At 38.4% G+C, this 13,413-nt stretch overlaps 1 protein-coding gene across 5 annotated transcripts in view; it reads left to right on the top strand.

Annotated features, from left to right (window-relative positions):
- The window catches only part of LOC115216424 (ras-associated and pleckstrin homology domains-containing protein 1), a 529,703-nt gene that overhangs the window by 229,025 nt on the left and 287,265 nt on the right, over window positions 1–13,413 (top strand). For all 5 annotated transcript variants that reach the window (XM_029785747.2, XM_036506776.1, XM_036506775.1 and 2 more), the window contains one exon: window positions 6,010–6,127. In XM_029785747.2, coding sequence (XP_029641607.1) covers window positions 6,011–6,127 — 117 coding nt within the window. In that variant the 5' untranslated portion in view covers window position 6,010. The remainder of the gene's footprint in view (window positions 1–6,009; window positions 6,128–13,413) is intronic.

Here is a 13,413-nt window from a genome sequence, read left to right on the forward strand (position 1 = left end):
ACAGCCTGCTCGTGAAATTAACGTGCACTCCACAGACACATGTACCCATAACATAGTTCTTGGAGAGATTCAGAGTGTGACAAGGCTGGCCCTTTGAAATACAGGTACAACAGAAACAGGAAGAAAAAGTGAGCCAGAGCCTCGTGGAGCTTTAGGTGTTTTCACTAAATAAACACTCACAACGCCTGGTCTGGGAATCAAAACCACGATCCTACGACCACGTGTGCTGCCCTGACCACTAGGCCATTGCGCCTCCACTATATGTGTGTATATCTTTTACTTATTTCAATCATCAGACTGTAAGCTTTTTCTCTTTTTTCTTTCTTTCTTTGTTTTGGTCTAGTATTTATTTCGTTGGTCTCTTTTGCTGAACTGCTAAGCTACAAAGACCTAAACAAACCAACACCGGTTGTCAGGTGGGGAAGAAGAGAACACAGAGATGCACATGTACATATGCAATAGGGCTTCTACACAGTTTCTGTCTACCAGATTCACCTACAAAGCTTTAGATAGCTTGGGGATCTAGTAGAAGACACTTGCCCAAGGTGCTGCGTAGTGGGACCAAATCCACACACGCGTGTGATGTGTGTGTGGGGGGGGGGTGCACGCGTGTAGTGTGCATGTGTATATGTGTGTGCATGCATGAATGTGTGGTGTGTGTGTGTTTGTGTGTTCTCCACCCCACTTAATAATCGATGTTGGTTTGTTTATATCCTTGTGACTAAGGAGTTCAGTGAAAGAGACTGATAGGATAAATGATATAGACTTAATAGAACATAAGTACTCAGGTCGATTTGTTTGACTAAAACTCTTCAAGGAGATGCTGCAGCATGGCCCACAGTCAGTGACTGAGTGGAAGGTAAATGGTAATAGTAAGATGAAATAAAGTACCAGTTATGTATTCGGGGTTTATATGATTGACAGCTCTTTTAAACTGTATTTGTTTAGACTCTGTACATTCTGAGTTCAAATCCTACCAAGGATAGCTTTGCTTTTCATCTCTTCAGGTCAACAAAGAACCAGTTAAGTACCAGAGTAGATGGCTTCGGCTAACCCCTCCTCTCAAAATTGTTAGCCATGCACCTAAATTAGAAACATTTATTAGAATTATTTTTTGATATATTGGGATGATAATGAACTTGTTATTAAAAATTCATTAAAATAAAACTGACATACTGTATTTTTTGGTATACAAGCCAACATAGTATATAGTGTCAACATGTAGTGTAAACACTCAGAAATCATAACTGTCTTTCTAAATCCTACTGCATTTCACATGGAATTTTTAGTCCGCCAAAATGACTTTAGCATATGAGTCAACCTATGGTTTTTGGTCATAAATTTTGGTGTGAAGAATTCAACTTGTATATCAGAAAATATGGAATATATATATATATATATATATATATATATATATATATACACCTTCTTTGGGGATTTGGTTTGCAAGATTCTTTATGTGAGTTTGTGTGTTGAAGCATATTTTGTTGTGTCTAGGAAGAGTCATTCTCTTTTAGTGCCTTATTAGTTAACACACTCACTGGTTAAGTTTCCACTCATTTATTTATTTATTTTTCCTAAAATTTTCAATAGTCTGAAAAGGTTGCAAGATACAACGAAAATTTTAGGAAAAATAAATAAGTAAATGAGTGGAAACTTTACTGGTGAGCGTGATAAATAATAAGGCACTAAAAGCGAATAACACAACAATATATAATATATATATATATATCAGAGCTTGGTACAGCCGCTGGCTCTTCAAACCTTAGTCAAACCATCCAACCTATGCCAGCATGGAAAAACGGATATTAATCGATGATGGTAATATATATATATATATATATACATATAAAGGCACATGGCCCAGTGGTTAGAGCATCAGGCTCATGATCATGAGGTAGTTTGATTCCCGGACCAGGCTGTGTGTTGTGTTCTTGAGCAAGACACTTTATTTCACATTTCTCCAGTTCACTCAGCTGTAGAAATGAGTTGTGACGTCACTAATGCCAAGCTATATCAGCCCCCTTGCCTTTCCCTCAGTCAACATCAGTGATGTGGAAAGGTGAGAGTGGTATGCATGAGTGACTGCTGGTCTTCCATAAACAATCTTGCCTGAACTTATGCAGCAGAAACGCATGTCAGATTGAAATATTGTAATAAATAAGTTTTGAAGATGTATACTTCTCCATCTTCTTTAGGATATCTTCTATATATATATATATATATATCTGTCTATCTATCTATACTCATACACACACACACGCACACTCTCATATACAAACACACACTGTACTTTCCATCATGCAAGTGTGTATTCTATGTAGTGTAAACATTCAAACATCATACTCTTTTTACTCTTTTACTTGTTTCGGTCATTTGACTGTGGCCATGCTGGAGCAACATCTTTAGTTGAGCAAATCGACTCCAGGACTTATTCTTTGTATGCCTAGTACTTATTCTATCGGTCTCTTTTGCCGAACAGCTAAGTTACAGGGATGTAAACACACCAGCATCGGTTGTCAAGCAATGTTGGGAGGACAAACACAGACACACAAACATACACACACACACACACACACATATATATATATATATATATATATATATATATATATATATATATATATGCGACAGGCTTCTTTCAGTTTCCGTCTACCAAATTCACTCACAAGGCTTTGGTCGGCCCGAGGCTATAGTAGAAGACACTTGCCCAAGGTTCCACACAGTGGGACTGAACCCGGAACCATGTGGTTCGTAAGCAAGCTACTTACCACACAGCCAATTTCTATCTTTCCAAATCCTGATGCATTTCACATGGAATTTTTGGTCTTCCAAACTCATATCGGTGCACAAGTCAACCGACCTTTCTTGTTCTTGTTATTAAATAGCAGCTTGGTAGAACCTCTATGACTTTGTGGTATTTAGAATGTCAGAATGACATTTATAGAACCCTTAATAGAGCCGCTGTCCAGAATGCAGCTACGCCTACCTATCCAATAGATAATTTATCAATATCCTCACACAAGTGATTGTGTGTCATTTCACTTATAACAATTACAACGGAAAGTTAATTAGGTTTCATACAACTTTCTACTGCAACACCAAATGCACCTCTATGATCTCAAGGTGTGTGTTAGTGAGTGCAAAATTGGTTGTTTTCTCTGTTTTCTATTTTTTTTTGTTTTATTTAGGCTGTGTACAATTATGTTAGTGTACCACCTCACTTTTGCATTGTTGTTTCTGGTGCTAGTTTAGTTCTTTTAGTTTTTATTATTATTTTTTTTTTTTTTGTAGCAGAGAATGTGTTGCATGAGTTGTGTCTCTTCATTGATTAGTGATTGTGTACAGTTCAAACTTTGCGTTGTGCTATATTACTGGGTCGCAATCGTGTAGAGTTGTATCTTGTGGAAGTTTGATGTTATTATGTCGACCAGTGATTATGTAGGTTTTGTTCTCTTTTACTCTTTACTCTTTTACTGGTTTCAGTCATTTGACTGCGGCCATGCTGGAGCACCGCCTTTAGTCGAGCAAATCGACACCAGGACTTATTCTTTGTAAACCTAGTACTTATTCTATCGGCCTCTTTTGCTGAACCGCTAAGTTACGGAGATGTAAACACACCCACCAACATCGGTTATCAAGTGATATTGGGGGGACAAACACAGACACACACACACACACACACACACATATATCTATATATATATATACATATATACGACGGGCTTCTTTCAGTTTCCATCTACCAAATCACTCACAAGGCTTTGGTTGGCCCGAGGCTATAGTAGAAGACACTTGCCCAAGGTACCACACAGTGGGACTGAACCCGGAACCATGTGGTTCATAAGCAAGCTACTTACCACACAGCCACTCCTATGCTTCTATGTTGGTTTTTTTGTTTCTTATTCAGTGGTGGCTGTATTCGGTGTGTATTCTATGAGTTGTGTTACGTATTTTAATCTGAGATATTATTGTGTACTGTATGTAATGTTTAAGTTGTATTATTTTCATTCTTCTAAGGCAGCTCACAGGCAGAACTGTTTACAAAACGCTTAGCAACATTTTGTCTCTCTTTACATTCTGATTTCAAATTCCACCAAGGTTGACTTAGCCTTTCATCCTTTCAGGGTTGATGAAATAAGTACCAGTTCAGTACTGGAGTCGATGTAATTAACTCACCCCCCCACATCCCTGCAGAATTTCACATTTTGTGCCTATAGAAGAAAAGATTGTTATTATTTCCAACTCTTTACATTCTGAGTTCAAATCCTGCTGAGGTCAACTTTGCCTTTCATCCTTTCAGGGTTGATAGAATAAGTACCAGTTGAGTACCAGTGTTGATGTAATCAGCCAGCGCCCTTCCCCTAAACTTTCAGGCCTTCTGCCTATAGTAGAAAAGATTATTAATCATTATGCTTAGCGGTATTTCGTCTACCACTACGCTCTGAGTTCAAATTTCGCTAAGGTCAACTTAGCCTTTCATCCTTTCGGGGTTGATTAAATAAGTACCAGTTACACACTGGTGTCAATGTAATCGACTTAATCCCTTTGTCTGTCATTGTTTGTCCCTTCTATGTTTAGCCCCTTGTGGGCAATAAAGAAATAAATTATTATTATTATTAGTAGTAGTAGTAGTAGTAGTAGTAATAGTAGTAGTAGTAGTAGTAGTAGTAGTATAGTAGTAGTAGTAGTAGTATGGTGAAGGCAGAGAGCTTGTAGTATCATTAGTATGCCGGGGGCAGGGATGCTTAGTGGTATTTCATTTGCCGCTATATTCTGAGTTCAAGTTCCACTGAGGTCAACTTTGCCTTTCATCCTTTCGGGGTCGATAAATAAAGTACCAGTGAAACACTGGGGTCGATGTAATTGACTAGCCCCACTTCCCCAAAATAGCTGCCCTTGTGGCAAAATTTGAAACCATTATTATTATTATTACTATGGTGTTTGTGACACCTTATCAACACTTTGCTCTGCTTGAGAGTAATGAATAATAGAATTAACACAAGCAATGGCATAAATTCGGACAGAACTACAGGTGATGGACTTTCACCCAGCAGGTGCCCTGTGTGTGAGCAGCGCAGCCCCAGTTGTCATTATATGCTTATTAGAACAAAATGGACTAAGACAATAAATACAGCTGTCTTGGAATGTTATTTTCTGAGTAGAAGTATCTGGGTGTTTTGGAATATGAAAAAAAAAATCAAGGAAATTGAAATGAAGGAAAGCTTTAAGCTAATTATTAATATTATTATTATTATTATTATTATTAAAACATTGAACTGGCGGAATTGTTGGTGTGCTAGACAAAATGCTAAGTGGTATTTCTTCTGGCTTTCTCCCTCAAAATTGCTGGCCCTGTGCTGAAATTTGGAACAATTATTTTGGCAGAATCGTTAGCATGCTATGCAAAATGCTTAGCAGCATTTCATCTGTTTTTACGTTCTGTGTTCCAATTCCTCCAAGATCTACTTTGCCTTTCATTCTTTCAGAGTCAATAAATTAAGTATCAGTTAAGCACTGGAGTCAATGTAATGAACTGGCACCTTCTCCCCAAATTTCAGGTCTTGTGTCTATAGTAGAAGGGATTATTATTATTATTGAGTGAGAGAGCAGTGCATGCCATCAAAGTGACGCTGGGGTAAAATATATGAAGCTCAATATACCTATCATGACTACCTGTCTGATTAGGGTACACCAGGCACATGCATCACAACCGTATATGCGCGACTTGGTGATCTCATATCAAGATAAACATGACCTAGCAGGTGGGGCTCAGAATTTTCTTCAGGTCGAGTAGCCCATTCCACTCAAAGGATGTTGAACAAAACGCCCATGTTTCCAGAGGTGAATTATTCAAACCCCAAAGAATTCCTCTCAACACATGGCTATGATGCTCCCCAGCTACATCATCATCTTCATTATTATTATTATTATTATTATCATTATTAATTATTATTATTATTATCATTATTTTTATTATTATTGACATTGTGCTCTTACTGTTTCCAGAATGGATGAGGATGACTATAAAAGTGCCAGCGATGTGGAGGTTGACAGTGATAATGATGATCATGATGCTGAACATGAACTGGGCAATTGGTTAGGACAGTTTGATTCCCACAAAATGGTAAGTTTTTTTCTTCATTGTTTCTCCATCTTCTCCACAGTTGACTATATAACAAAGGAATCGATTCTCCTTTGTAAATATAAACATATACACACACAGACGTCTTATCATATATTTTCGACTCTTTCTTTCTCTCTCTCCACACACACTGTCTGTTTACCTTTCTTTCTATCTACATATCTGTTTACCCCACAACATCTCTACCTATGCATTTATCTCCATTTTGTATGTGTGTATATATATCTTTCTCTGTATTCATGTATTGAAGTAATGTATTGTCATATATATACATATATCTATCCCTATATGCGTGTTAGTGTATGCCACCTTCCCGAGTTCATTGTGTAAACTACTCAGGTCTGGGCCTGTGTCTACAAGCGGTCGAATGAGCTTTCGGAATTATGGAAATACGTCAAACTGCAGACGTAATGGAACGGGAAACAAGTTATGCAAGGGAGATAACTGTGTCTTGTTTTCTTTTGAATGGCTGAGATACGTCTTCCCCGTTTTTTTTTAAAGAATCTTTTTAATTTAATTTTAACAGGTCATGCGCGCGCACACACACACACACACTCTCTCTCTCTCATACACACACGTATATATATATATATATATATATATATATATATATATGTGTGTGTTACAGATTTGAAAGAAATTGTGTGTTTGAATTGTGGTAAAATGAATCGAAAACTATACACGCGAAAAGCATAGTTTTTTTTTTAATATAGTTTGTAAAATTATATACATATTGTGTGCGTGCGTGTGTGTGTGTACATAAATACATGTATATGTCTAATATATATATATATATATATATATATATATATAGATAGATAGATAGATAGATTAAAAAGACTCCGCCGGTTACGACGACGAGGGTCCCAGCTGATACGATCAACGGAACAGCTTGCTCGTGAAATTAACGTGCAAGTGACTGAGCAATCCACAGACACGTGTACCCTTAACGTAGTTCTCGGGGAAGATTCAGCGTGACACAGAGAGTGACAAGGCTGACCCTTTGAAATACAAGTACAACTCATTTTTGCCAGCTGAGTGAACTGGAGCAACGTGAAATAAAGTGTCTTGCTCAAGGACACAACGCGTCGCCGGGAATCGAACTCACAACCTTACGATCATGAGCCGAATGCCCTAACCACTCAGCCACGATAGATATGTATATATATATGCAGTAATGTGGTTGTTGGAATTTAGCCATGCTGGAGCACTCCCTTGGAGACTGTAGTTAATGAAATCAACACCCTTATTTTATTACAATGTTTTTGCCAAACTGCTAAGTTGCAAGGAGGCAGATAGAAACCAGCACTGGTTGTCAGGCACATGTGTGTACATGTGCACACACGCACACTCACACACACACACATATGCTACAGTCTTCTGCTGTGTGATTGAACCTGAAACTGCTTAATTGCAAAGTAAACTTCCTAACTACTCAGCCATGCCAGTACCATGACCACATCTGCAGAGTTGTAACCATTTCTATTTTAATATATCATCATCATCATCATCATCATCATCTATGGCCCGAAATTATGGAGGAGGTGGGATAGTCGATTACATCGACCTCCCAATAGGACCCCGAAAGGTAAACTGAACCACAGCAGAATTTGAACTCAGAGCCTAAACTCGGAAGAAATGTCGCTAAGCATTTTGCCTGGTGTGCTAACGATTCTGCCAATTGATTCGAAGTGTTATCATGTACATTGTTTTGTCTTGGTATAAAAGCTGGCCTTCAGCAAATATTCTGCTCAATACCACAGATTTGCTTGTCAGTTGCTTGACCATAACCAGTTGAGTATGTCCCATAGTGGCTGACAATATGTGCATCTCTAATCATGAGCAGAAGTAGTTGGGGAGCATCATGGTCATGTGTTGAAAGAAATTCTTAAGAGTTTGGATAATTCATCCCTGGAAACATGGGTGTTTTGATCATCATCCTTAACCCGTTAAGTCCCACCGTCCTATAATTAGAACACTAAACGAGAACATTAAATAAGCTATATCCCATTGTCTCAGTGTCTTATTTATAGGACACCAAGTATTTCCATTTCTACTTGAAGTGAAGTAGTTTTAATAATAATTTTTTTCCTTTTAACCTATATTCAATCATATTTAAAAATTTAAAAGTAGTATTCAGAAATTTAAGTATTCTGGAACTTAATGGGTTAAACAACCCTTTTTCAGGGACCTTTTGAGCAAGATGGGCTACTTGACCTGAAGAAAATTCTAACAGGGCCCCATCTGCAAGGTCATGCGCTGTTTATCTTGATATGTGATTACCATGTCGCGCACATATGGTTGTGATGCATGTGCCTGGTGTACCCTTATCAGACGGGTAGTCATGATGGGTATACTGGACTTCGTATATTTTACCCCAGTATCACTTTGATGGCAATAATAATAATAATAATAATAGTAATAAACCCATTGTTTACTAAGCAGTATTACAACAATCATTGCAGCAATGTTTCAATGTCTGAATTACAGAACCGCAGCAGACAGACAAACAGACAATATTAACTGGTTTCCTGCAACTGTTTCATGTTGTTATGTCTGAAAAAAATTGTGTTTTGTAGCAATGCAGGTAACTTAATACATTATGTAAGTATATCTGAGTCCCGTCTGTGTATCTGTGTCGCTTTGTCCCTCTGCCCTGAAACTGTGCATGCTAATAAAATTGTATCATGCACACAAAACTATACACAGATGCTGCTCATGTTATAGTTTGGGGCTAAGTCGTTTCATATTCTTCTTTTTCTTCTTCTTCTTCTTCTTCTTATTATTATTATTTTATGTTTGACTTTTGCTTTGCATTTGTACAAGTTGGCTCCAAGTCTCACCGAAAGCTCTCAAGAGACAACAAGTTAGAAGTTCATGCTGGTGTTATGCCTAGGGTGCCATAAATTTGGTTTTGTACATAGTTTTATTCTTGAGAATGTTTAAGAAACCATAAGAAAATTATGTTGTTTTAAAATTTGAATCATCATCATCATCATCATTATTATTATTATTATTATTATTATTATTATTAAGGTGGCAAACTGGCAGAATTGTTAGTGCACTGGCCGGAATACTTAGCGGCATTTCCCGTCGCTATCTTCTGAGTTCAAATTCCACCAAGGTTGGCTTTGCCTTTCATCCTTTCAGGGTCAATAAATTGAGTACCAGTGAAACAATTTAAGGCCTTGTGCCTCCATTAGAAACGATTATTATTATTATTAAGGTGGTGAGCTGGCAGAAATGTTAGCATGCTGGACAAAATGCTTAGCAGTATCTCACCTGTCGCTGCATTCTGAGTTCAAATTCTGACGAGGTCAACTTTGCCTTTCATCCCTTCCAGGTCAATAAATTAAGTACCAGTTACGCACTGGGGCCGATTTAATCAAGTTATTTCCTCCCCCCAAAATTTGAGGCCTTGTGCTCCCAGTAGAAAAGGTTGTTATTATTATTATTATTACTATTATTATTATTATTATTAAAGCGGCAAGCTGGTAGAATCATTAGCATGCTGGACAGAATGCTTAGTGGTATTTCGCCTGTTTCAGGGTCGATAAATTAAGTACCAATGAAACACTGGGGTTGATGTAATCGACTATCCCCCTCCCCCAAACTCCAGGCCTTGTGCCTTTAGAAGAAAGGATTATTAGCTTCGCCTTTGCGAAGGCGGAAGTATTGTTTACGGTCGCGTTTGTTTGTTTGTTCGTGGACAACATATTTCAAGAACCGCTGGATGGATTTGGATGAAACTTTCAGGGAAGTTTGGCCTCAACACTGGCATGAACTATTTAGATTTTGGGGATTGATCCAGTACCGGACAAGGATTCTGGATTATTTTTCCTGTTTTTTTACTTAATTTTTGAGAGCAGTCGGGTTCATTTTTAGTATTCTCACTTGTGAGAACAGTCAAGTTTAATTCAGATATTCTCATTTTAAAAATCATCTCTGGCTAATCATTGAGAGGACATTGGTGTTGCCTTGGCAGAGGTTTGTGCTCTCTGAGTGCTCTTGTTATTATTATTATTCGTCCGTCCTTACATTCTGAGTTCAAGTTCTGCCTAGGCTGACTTTGCCTTTCATCCTTTTGGAGTCAATGAAATAAGTACCAGTTATGCACTAGGGTCAATGTAATTGACTGTCCCCACCCACAAAATTTCAGACCTTGGGCCTATAGTTGTAGGGATTATTTGTTGGAGTGGTGGTGGTGGTGGAGGCAGTAGTAACTAGGTTGGTTTCAGTATAGGTTGGTTTTAGTGACACGTGTGTGTGTGAGTGCCCATGTTTGTATAAACTTTTAAAGCTGTGCTAAACCCTAAGCTACATAAACCCCTACATAGACACATACATGCTCACACAGATATATGTATATGCAGGAAATACACAAGCATTGACACATATAAACATACACATACAGACACACAGATATATACATACTGACACAAAATACAAATTGGTACGCACACAGAGCAAGTGAGGATGGATATTATGAAGAGACTACAAAGACTGGGGAATTGCATGTGCATGTGTGATGCATGCATGTTTGTGTGTAAGAAAGATGTGTGAGTGAGGTATACGCTTGTGTCTGCATGATGTCTTCTTTCTGAGGAGACACAACACTAATAGATTTTACAGGCACACACACACACACATTTACACTCCTACATCCTTCACTTTCACCATCATCATCTATAGTGCTTTATCATAATGCGATCCGTCACCCTGCCTTTCTCAAGTTTGCGTGTGTATGTGTGTGTGTATATATATATATATATATATATATATATATATATATATATTATATATATATATAGTTATATGTGTGTATGTATATAATTTTACATATGGCTTGCACTGCAGGTCCCTCCCTTCTTCAGCAGTTGACTGACAATCACAATAACATCATCACCTTCCTACAGAATTGTCCCCCCCCACCTACCACCACCGCTACCATCACTGTCACCGTCACCACCAGGAGCACCACACAACATTGATGTTACCAAGAAATGCCCGGGTTATTTTGGCTCATGCATTAGCATGCTTTTTTGTCTCTCCATTACCCTTGTTGCTGTTCTACCAAATTGGGTGCTGACGTAACCATTCTAACTATTCTCTGTTGATGCAATCTGAAGATTCCTTTGTTCTCAACTTTTGTCTTTCTGTCACCTGTCTTGGCCATATCTGTGAAGAAATATGCTCTACTTAGTTCTCCTGTTCAGTAAGCGCTGCTCTGTTGTTCTAAGTCCAATATTGGCCAAGTTGGACATCATCATTTAAATGTCCCTTTTTCCATGCTTGTATGGATTAGACGGAATTTGTTGAGTCAGATTCTCTACAGCTGGAGGCTCATCCTCTTGTCAACCCTTACTTGGTTCCAAGCAAGGTAATATTTACCCATGGCTAAACATGCTTTTCTGGGACATTTCAAAATGAATGGCACTCATTTACAACAGTGAGCAATGTCAAAATAATGAGACACAAATATACACTCCTACTTAAACTCCCCCCCCCCCACACACACACACAGCCGTAGCTGTGTGGTAAGAAGCTGCCTTCCCAACCACATGGTTCTAGGTTTAATCCCACTACGTGTGCCTTGTGAATGGATTTGTTAGACGGAAACTGAAAGAAGCCCATCATATGTGTGTGTGTTTGTGTATGTATACATGTATATCATTGTGCGTGTGTTTTTGTGTCTGTGTTTGTCTCCCACCATCATATTATAACCTGCGTTGGTTTGTTTACATCCTCATAACTTAGCACCTCTGCTAAAGAGATCGATAGAATAAGTATCAAGCCTTAAAAAAGGAAAAAAAGTACTGGAGTCAATTCATTTGACTAGAAATTCTTCAACAAGGCAATTCCCCAGCATGGCCACAGTCTAATGACTGAAACAAGTAAAAGATAAAAAATATTCATACAAAGATAAATGTAAGTTGTTGTGAAGTTTTGCTGTAGAGCAGTGGTTCTCAAAGTGGGCGGTATTGCCCCCCTGGGGCGGTGGAACATTCCAGGGGGGCATTGAAGAAATGTGGGGTGATAATAGGGTAGTGATTCATTGAAAAAATGGGGCAATAATGGGGTAGCTATCCATGTAAAGACAACAAAATAATGGCTTCATTAGGTTAAGTTTTATTTGTGAAATACAATTGCTTTGAATTTGCTTCAGAAAGAGGTCTATGTTTGTGATGGTTAGTTGGGGTGGGAGTGCTAGGAATTTGGCCTAGGTGTCAAAGGGGCAGCAGCCCGAAAAGTTTAGGAACCACTGCTGTAGAGTATAAGTCCTGCTCCTGTCTTCCTGTGTTCAAATCCTGCTCAAGCTAGTTTTGCTTTTTTATTTCCCCATTTATGAGAAATTACGTGTTAGTAATGTTCTGGGCCTGCCTACATATTTGTGGTCTTGTACAAATGCAACGTACCATAGTTGATGGCATAAAAGATGTATGGGCATATTTGATGTACCCTAAATTCAGCAGTACAGAGTAAAGAAAAAAAGGGTTTTAGTGCCCTAAGTAAAGCTTATGAGAGGCCCTTCACATTCAGAATGAGGGGTAATTACTATTTATCTAGTGAAGGCACGTGGCTTAGTGGTTAGGGTATTAGGCTCACGATTGTAAAGTCGTGAGTTCAATTCCTAGCGACGCTTTGTGTCCTTGAGCAAGATACTTTATTTCACGTTGCTCAAGTCTACTCAGCTGACAAAAATGAGTTGTACCAGTATTTCGAAGTCCCAGCCTTGTCACATTTTGTATCACACTGATCTCCCTGAGAACTACATTAAGGGTACACGTCTGTGGAGTGCTCAGCCACTTGCACGTCAGTTTCGCGAGCAGGCTGTTCCGTTGAGCGGATCATCTGGAACACTCTTCGTCGTAACCGACGGAATGCTCATATTTCTTTTTTCTTTTTTTGAGACTTATGGAAAAAAAAGTGGGTTTTGTATACCAGCAAATACTGTATAATATAAGGAACTTATGATGTGCAGTGCTCAGGTGCTGCACTACAACTCAAAACTGCATGTACGGTACAAAGAAGATGCACAGGAAATGAACGATGTACAGAAAAGAAAACATAAATAAAACGTTTGGTGGTGGTGGTAGGGAGTATCAGGTGTACAGTGTGTGTGTGTGTGTGTGTGTGTGTGTGTGTGTGTAGTACCGTTTATGTGTCGTATTAGCTGTGCTGAATATCATAAGTTAAGCATGGGTTGCATTACACGTAGCAAAAGCTGATCTACGATCCGAGGGCATTTTAACTGAAATTATATTATC

This window comes from Octopus sinensis, linkage group LG10 (genome assembly GCF_006345805.1).
Source record: "Octopus sinensis linkage group LG10, ASM634580v1, whole genome shotgun sequence".
Classification (NCBI taxonomy): domain Eukaryota; kingdom Metazoa; phylum Mollusca; class Cephalopoda; order Octopoda; family Octopodidae; genus Octopus; species Octopus sinensis.